An 8530-nucleotide genomic window follows, 5' to 3' on the forward strand; every position below is an offset into this window, starting at 1 on the left:
ATTCTCCTGCCTCAGCCTCCCGGGTAGCTAGGATTATAGGCTCCCGCCACTACGTCCGGCTAATTTTTGTATTTTTAGTAGAGAGGGGCTGGTCTCTAACTCCTGACCTACGGTGATCCGCCCACCTCAGCCTCCCAAAGTGCTCGGATTACAGGCGTGAGCCACTGCATCCGGCCTACAATCACTTTTATCTAGAAAATAGATGCCCCATATTGATCCCCACCCGTACCTCACAAAAAATTCCCCTTGCGCAACCGGCAGCAAGCAAGTAGAGTCCAAAGCAAGAAAATGGAAAGGGAGCTCTCTAAGGTTCCTGCCCCCTTTTCTCAAGTTCAGTCCTGAAGCCCCGTTTAAAGCTCCTTAGAAGCAACTCTTGAGAGTATACAACTCTTGCACATTTTACACACAAAGAAACTAGTTCTGAGCAATTTAAATGGCTTGCCCAAGCCGGTCAGCGGCGGTCCCCGGCCAGGAAGCCAGTGCTGTGTTCCGCGTCCCGGCCAGCCAGCGGTACCTTCTCCACAGCACCAAACTGAGGCTTCCACACTGTTCGGGGGCACCCGACGAATGAACGTCATTCTCCCCAGCCTAGGTGGTGAGGGAGAGTGGCCCCGTGCCAAACTAGGGTAGGAGGTCCCCTCTGGGCTCTTGTCTGTCTGTCCGGTCTCGTCTCTGCACCCACCCCAGCCCATCAGTGCGGATCCGCGTGCCTGTGTGGTTCCAGCCCGGCACGGGGAAAAAACTGCCCGGCTCTTTATGTTCAAGTGTGAAGAGGGCGGAGGACGAGGGAGGGTAATGCAGATTGTCTGCTCACAGGGGACTGCCAGGTGGCCTGACGGCCGAGTTCTGACAGGTCTCAAGCACGCGTACCGCTCTCCGCCAGGTACACACCGCGTACCTCCGCCTCCTTGCGCAGCTCCTGGCCTCCGCGCTCCGCGGGCTGGGCGTCCAGGCGGTCCCACAGCAGCAGCGGCAGGGCACGCAGCAGGAGGCCGACGCGCGCGACCATCTCGCTGCCTCTGGTGCAGCCCGACTCGAGGAGCTACTGCGCGCAGGGAGCCAGCCGGCAGTCAGCCGCACTCCGGTGATGGCAATGCTCTGTGCCGACCCTGCGCGGAGTGGGACTGTCCCGGGGTTTCGCCAGTGCCCCAGCTCCGATTGCTGGGCCGCTCCTCCGCTGCGCTTCGCCGGGAGCCGGCCAGAGGTCGTCCAGCCCAGGCAGTGCCTGCCCGCGGGTCCGGCGGCCCCGGGGACCGAGGGAGGGAGGAAGGAAAGGCAGGCGGAGGGGGCGGAGGCCCGGCACTCCCGCCCCACCCACCCCGCTCCCCTGGTGAAACGCGCAGCGGTCCCAGAGCCTCTTCCGTTCGCTGCACGGCCTCGCCCTGCGCCCGCCACCGCCCTACGGATCGGTCCTCTCGCCCGCCACCTCCAGTTGACCCGGATCTGTCCAGGGAGGGTGAGGGAAGAAAGGCCTTCTCCTGGCAAGCGTGGCTACCTAAGACTTCGATGAAGAGAGGTCTTGGTCTACCTGAGGGTCGTTGATTGTTTCAGCTGGGTGGGGAGCGAGCCCCCCCCACCCCACCTAGGGTCGGGGTGTAAGAGAAGGAGCACAGGGCTGGGGTCAGAACTGGGTTTGAGTTCCAGGCTTGCTCCTTTGCTAGCCCTTTGAGTCCTGCCTCAGCCACCTGCTGGCTGTGTGGTGTTGGACCAGTCACTCACGCCCTCTGAACCCACTTTTCTCATCAGTAAATGGGATAATAAGAATACCATTATCCTGTGACTGTTGGGGAGATTTAATGAGATAATAATGCCTGTAAATTACTGAGCAGGGTGCATGGCATCACGAAGTGTGCACTTAGTAAGGGGTAGGCTGCAGCTGTGTGATCTTTGGTGAAGGATTTAACTACTTCGAGCATCAGTTTCCTTATCAATAAAATGATAGCATACGATATTTAGTGCCCAGCGTTGCATGAGGATGAAAAGAGAAAATGAGTGTAAAGTGCCTGATTTTATATACACCACAAGGATGGAGTGAAACAGTTTACGCGTAAGCCTTTGCTAAACTCACATTGAGCAAAAAGTAAACTGTTTTCATTATCTGTCTGTGTAACTGAGAGCTGGTTGCTGTCTCACTTCTACTCAATTCACTACTTTGTAAAATGCAAATGGAAAATCATACTGAGCTCTGGGGGTCATTGTGGGTTTAGATGAGTTAATGTGTGTAAAAATAATCTGGAATCCCTAAAGTGCTGAACAAAAATAATGCTGTGTTCCAACCCTAAGGCTCAGGGCCTCGGTATCACACAATGTTTTCGTACTATTTAGAAAAATACACCACTTGTGTGGAGGAACTGGAAAAAGTCCCCCCCGCCCCCGCTTTCTTTTATGAGATGGAGTCTTGCTCTGTTGCCCAGGCTAGAGTGCAGTGGCTCGATCTTGGCTCACTGCAGGCTCCCCCTCCCGGGTTCAAGCAATTCTCCTGCCTCAGTCTCCTGAGTAGCTGGGATTACAGGCGCCCACCACCGCGCCTGACTAATTTTTGTATTTTTTAGTAGAGACGGGGTTTCACTATCTTGGATAGACTGGTCTGGAACTCCTGACCTCATGATCCACCCACCTCGGCCTCCCAAAGTGCTGGGATTACAGACATAAGCCACCGCACCCAGCTGGAAAAAGCCCTTTTAATAGTCATTTTATGTGTGTATATATGTACATATGTATTTTTAAGACAGGGTCTTGCTCTGTCACCCAAGCTGGAGTGCAGTAGCACGATCACAGCTCACTGTAGCCTTGACTTTCAAGGCTCAAGCAATCCTCCCATCTCAGCCTCCTGAGTAGCTGGGATTGCAGGCACGTGTCACCGTACCCGACTAAATTTTAATGTTTTATGGAAGAAGGGATGGAAAGATTCTGCCTGGAGAAAGAATTGGCAAACCTAGGTCTGACTCCAGCTTGGTCCACAGTGTCTTTACCAACTGATGATCATCAGAGCTCCCTGCCCGAAGCAGGGCTATCTGGGCTGTCAAAATTCATCTATTGGTAAAAGCTACCATATGTCATGCCATACCTGTAACCACACACACACACACACACACACACACATTCTCTCTCTCTCCCGCTTTCTAAGGTTGCCAAGTGAAACAGCGGATGCCCAATTAATCTTGAATTTCAGATTAATGATGAATAATTTTTTGGTATTAACTGTCCCAAATATTGCATAGCACCCATTTACTTTTTAAAATACTCTTTTTTTTTTTTTTTTTTTGAGACGGAGTCTTGCTCTGTCGCCCGGGCTGGAGTGCAGTGGCCGGATCTCAGCTCACTGCAAGCTCCGCCTCCCGGGTTCACGCCATTCTCCTGCCTCAGCCTCCCAAGTGGCTGGGATTACAGGCGCCTGCCACCTCGCCCGGCTAGTTTTTTTGTATTTTTTAGTAGAGACGGGGTTTCACTGTGTTCGCCAGGATGGTCTCGATCTCCTGACCTTGTGATCCGCCCGTCTCGGCCTCCCAAAGTGCTGGGATCACAGGCTTGAGCCACCGCGCCCGGCCTTAAAATATTCTTTAATCTGAAATTCAAGTTTAACTGGAGTCCTGTATTTTTATTTGCTAAATCTAGTAATCCTATCTCACTCTCCTTCAGAAGCTCCATCCCCAAGGTCCATTGCAGGGTTTTGCTTGAATCAGCAGCCATGTTACAGTCTGTTCTTTTTGGGGGGATATGTGTTGAGTATAGGGTCTTGCTGTGTTGCCCATGCTGGCCTCAAACCCCTGGGCTCAAATGATCCTCCTGAGCAGCTGGGACTACAGGCATGCATCACCACACCCACCTCACAGAAGGAAGGAGAACCTTCCTACTAGTTGCCTGACAAGGCTGGAAGCTCTCTAAGAGCAAGGGGCAGTTCAGCCTCAAATCCACTATCTCTGGGGCACCAACCCAGGCAGGGATACTTCTTACAAATGTGCACAGGGCATCCTCAGAGAGGGGGCATAGATGGCAAAGAGATCCATCCTCAACTCTAGACACCCTGCGGCTCCCTGATGGGGATGCATCTGCACATCCTTTTTCTCATTGGTCTGCCCAGAGAAGTGCCTTTTAAAAATTGGTATGCCCAGAATGGATGCCCCTTTTTCATTGGTTGGTTGGAAGGTGACCAGGGCCTGTTTCCAGTTAGTCTCCCTCAAAGGAATGCCTGTTTCTTTTTATTTCATTCTTTAGAGACAGGGTCTTGCTCTGACTCTCAGGCTCGAGTACAGCAGCATAGTCGGGTTCACTGCAGGCTTGACCTCTCAGGCTCAAGCCATCCTCCCACCTCAGCTTCCAGAGTAGCAGAGACTACACACCCGGCCAGGAATGCCTGTTTCTAAAATGTTTATTCTGGCTGGGAATGCCTGCTCTAAAATGTCTATTCTGACCGGGTGCGGTGGCTCATACCTGTAATCCCAACGTTTCAGGAGGCTGAGATGGGAGGATCACTTGAGCCCAGGAATTCAAGACCAGCCTGGCCAACATAGTGAGACACATTATGTTTGTGTCACATCCCAGAGGTTCTCCATTTCAGCTTCACTGGGAAGAGAGGGTACGAGGAGAAGTCATGGTTCTCTGGAGGGCTGAATGTCTGGGAGGAGACAGGCTTGGCCACTTGGAAAGCTGATCCTGCCTCTCTCTCTGCATCCCAGCCTAGCTCTGGTCCCTGAACCCCTCAAACTAGCACCACTGTGCATTTGAAAGTTGATTTTCTCTGTTTTCCCTTTGTGTTTTTGTTTGGATTATTTCATCCCATCCTTTCCTCTCCCTATGCCATCTCTGCTTGTGGTCACCTTGAAGTGCCATCCAGACTTGAAACTGCCTGCAAGAATTTATGCAGAACAAAGCTTTCTCCACCCATACGCTTACCCCGGACTTCAACCCTGCCTTTGCGTAGGATGTCTCTTTCCCGGGAAGATAACATATTTCCATGGTTTGAATTTGGGTAGCAGGAGGTTCCGGTTCCCTTCTTCCTCTGAAGATTACTCATAAATCCCAGAGCACCAAATTTTGTGATCTTCAAAATCCAGGGGCCTGTGAAGCCCCACAAGTGACTTGCTGTATGTTTTCATGTCTAGTACATATCCTAAGCCAAATTCACTGTGGATGGGGTGGGGAGGATGGGCAGCAGTTTGCTGTGTGGATGCTGGGAGGATGGGAGGGGGTCCAAGGAGCAAAGGAAGATGAAAGCAGGGCAGTTTATTGACAAGAGACTCAGTTCATAGGAAGGGTATCTGGAGAGTGACTGGAGAATGGCTTTGGATCAGGGATTCTCAAACCATGACCCAAAGATTACCCACATCCAAAAGAATACTGTGGGCAAGTCCCTACGTTAATCCAATACCATTATTTCCTCCTCTGGTAGGAGTGGGTGTGGGGATGGGAATGAGGAGTTGGAACAAATGATAGTGATTAATACTTGTTGAGAGATTAACATGGGCCACATATGTGGTATGTACTTTACATAAATCATGTCATTGACTCATTGCAACTTCCTTATGAGAAAGCTACTATTGTAAGCATCCTAATTTTAAATGAGGAAACTGAGGCACAGAGCGATTGTATCATTTGTCCAGAGTCACAAATCTTATAATGATTTTTCGTTTTTGTTTTTGTTTTTTTTGAGACAGAGTCTCGCTCTGTTGTCCAGGCTGGAGTGCAATGGTGCGATCTCAGCTCACCACAACCTCCGCATCCCAGGTTCCAACAATTCTCCTGCCTCAGCATCTCAAGAAACTGGGATTACAGGCACCCGCAACCATACCTGGCTTTTTTTTTTTTTTTTTTTTTTTTTTTAGTAGAGATGGGGTTTTGCCATGTTGGCCAGGCTGTTCTCAAACTCCAGGCTTCAGGTGATTCACCTGCCTCAGCCTCCCAAAGTGCTAGGATTATAGGCGTGAGCCACTGCACCTGGCCACAGATCTTATAATGGAACCTGTAATTCAACCTGGATGCTGTAACTCCAGATCTAGGGCCTATAAATACTACACTATCCTGCCTCAAGTCAAATTTATAAAATGTGATTCTTTTCCTGCATTGAATCACCTGAAAAATTCAGATTCCAGAGCCCTACTCCAGACCTACTGAATTACTAATTAGTAAATACCAACTTCCAGGAGGAAGATAGGTTTTCCCAGGGTCTGTTTCTCTCCTTCCTTCTCTCCCTGTTTTGGCTGAGCAGATTCCTGACCCAGCTTGGCTGATAGTTCTCTTCACACCTCCTCTTCAAAGAGAGCTGCTTCTCCTGCTTCCCTCTCTCTGCAGTGGGGCTTGGCTTAGATCCACAGTGCCTCCCAGCACTCCCAGAGTGGACAGGATCCTGTGGAACTCATGCCAGGGCCTGGGCACATTGCCTGCCCAGGGGAGTGTCTGGCAGCTGCTGCTTCCCAGTCCTTCCTCCTGCTGACAGAAGACAACAGCAGAACCCCTTGAATCAGGCAGGATGTGTGAACCTGGACAAGGTTCCTCTGGGCCTCAGTTTCTCTCTTTGTAATATGGGGAACAATCAGCTTTGTCTCTGCCCCTTCCTCCTCCCCAGGAAGTGTGTGGAACACAATGTAGATTTTCTCAGGAAGAATTCTGAGCTCCGGAGACAGGCACTCAAGAGTGCCTGTCTCAAAAACACATAAGCAGAGGAATAATTAGCGGAATAATGAAGACATGAGGTTAGGTTAGGAGAGCTGAAGAGGAGGCTTTCCTGAGTAGTGAGGACTTTTGCTGTCAAAATTTAAATTCATTTTTGACCATAGCCTCTGCATTTTTAGCTGTGATTCAATTCCAGAAGCCCTGACTCTAACAACCGTCTCTGCCTCTGGAAGGGAAATGTCCTTTCTCTGGCACCTGCGGATATGGTCTCAGCAGTCTGGGTCACATTCACAGGCATACATCGCTGTCTGCTCCCCCTGTACATGTGTACACATGTTCATACGGGACTGGAAAAAGTAAGAAATTTGGAGCAAGATAAACCTGGGGTTGAATCTCAACTTTTTCACATTCTGTGTGACTTTTGCAAGTCAACTAACCTCTCTGAGTTTCTGCCATTATAAAATGGGAGAGAAATAACTCCTGCCTTTTCTGCTATCCCGTGTGTAATGGGGAAAAGCTAGACAATTAGAAAGTGTTAAATACAGCCGGGCGCAGTGGCTCAAGCCCGTAATCCCAGCACTCTGGGAAGCCAAGGAGGGCAGATTACTCGAGATCAGGAGTTCGAGACCAGCCTGACAAACATGGTGAAACCCCGTCTCTACTAAAAATACAAAAATTCGGCCAGGTGCGGTGGCTCATACCTGTAATCCCAGCACATTGGGAGGCCAAGGTGGGCAGATCATCTGAGGTCAGGAGTTCGAGACCAGTCTGACCAACATGGAGAAACTCCGTCTCTACTAAAAAATACAAAATTAGCCGGGCATGGTGGTGGCGCATGCCTGTAATCCCAGCTACTTGGGAGGCTGAGGGAGGAGAATTGCTTGAGCCCAGGAGGTGGAGGTTTTGGTGAGCTGAGAGATCACGCCATTGCACTCCAACCTGGGCAACAAGAACGAAACTCTGTTGAAAGAAAAGAAAGTTAAATCCTACAAGGTGCTGGATATTGGGTGCACAGACCTGAGAGCACAGTCATGCATTCTGTGCACAGGTTCACACTGGAGCATGCTCACATCCAAATGACATACACAAACCTGCCCCAGGACAGTCACACGAGCATCTCCGCTCCTGGCAATGATCTCTGTCTCAGAGCAGCCCCGTCTTCCCTAACTCTCATCATGGTCTAGCAGGGCGTCAGCCTCTTCTTGTTTTTTACTCACACCAGGACCCAGGGGACTTGCAAGGAGCACAATAAAGCCTGGCCAATCTGGCGCTGTGCCCCACTTCCCTTCCACATAAAGGCTGTCTAACCACCAGGCATCTGGCCTGAAAGGCTGGGCCAGGACCTGCTCAGCATCTGCTGCTTGGCTTAAAAGACCTGCTAACAGGAAAGTGTCTGGTTCCTTTCTAGCCCAAACAGGAAGCGCCTGCCACTGTCGGGAGGATGGGGTAGCCTGGTCATTTACAAGGAGCCTCCCTCTCCTGCACTGGAGCCTCAGAGTAATCATCCTGGCAGGGCTGCTCTCTAGGAAGGACAGGGGAGAAGGGCTTCAGGGACGCCTCCACTGGGGTGGGGCTGGGGTGGTGACAACAGCTACACACTGCCTGTGGCAACTGGCACCAGGTGGTTGTCGTTCTTTCAACAAACACTCACTGAACACTTACTCTGTGCCCCGTGGGAGACATAGGGAAGTCCTAGATAAGGCCTTTGAGCTTGAGGAGTTTAAAGACAAGACAGAAAGACAAGTCATGCTCCTTTTTCCCCCCCATTTATTTATTCATTTATTACATGCCATTGTTTTTTCCTTTCTAAAAATGCCTAGTGTTGGACTGGGCATGGTGGCTCATGCCTGTAATCCCAGCACTTTGGGATGCCAAGGCAGACAGATTGCTTGAGGCCAGGAGTTCAAGACCAGCCTGGCCA

General features: G+C 50.7%; 1 protein-coding gene across 4 annotated transcripts in view; it reads right to left on the reverse strand.

Annotated features, from left to right (window-relative positions):
* Window positions 1-1330, reverse strand: part of MMP28 (matrix metallopeptidase 28) — a 42906-nt gene extending 41576 nt beyond the window's left edge. For 3 of the 4 annotated variants that reach the window (XR_001002876.1, XM_011951860.1, XM_011951861.1), the window contains exon 1: window positions 899-1329. Coding sequence is in view for 3 of the 4 variants with exons in the window: in XM_011951860.1 (XP_011807250.1) it covers window positions 899-1009 (111 nt within the window). In the remaining variant the exon portion in view is untranslated. Of the gene's footprint in view, window positions 1-898 lie in introns of all 4 variants that reach the window. The other variant, XM_011951859.1, reaches the window with a different exon arrangement.
* Between the last annotated feature and the right edge of the window lie 7200 nt (window positions 1331-8530).

Source organism: Colobus angolensis, unplaced genomic scaffold (genome assembly GCF_000951035.1).
Source record: "Colobus angolensis palliatus isolate OR3802 unplaced genomic scaffold, Cang.pa_1.0 Scaffold329, whole genome shotgun sequence".
In the NCBI taxonomy this organism is placed as follows: Eukaryota; Metazoa; Chordata; class Mammalia; order Primates; family Cercopithecidae; genus Colobus; species Colobus angolensis.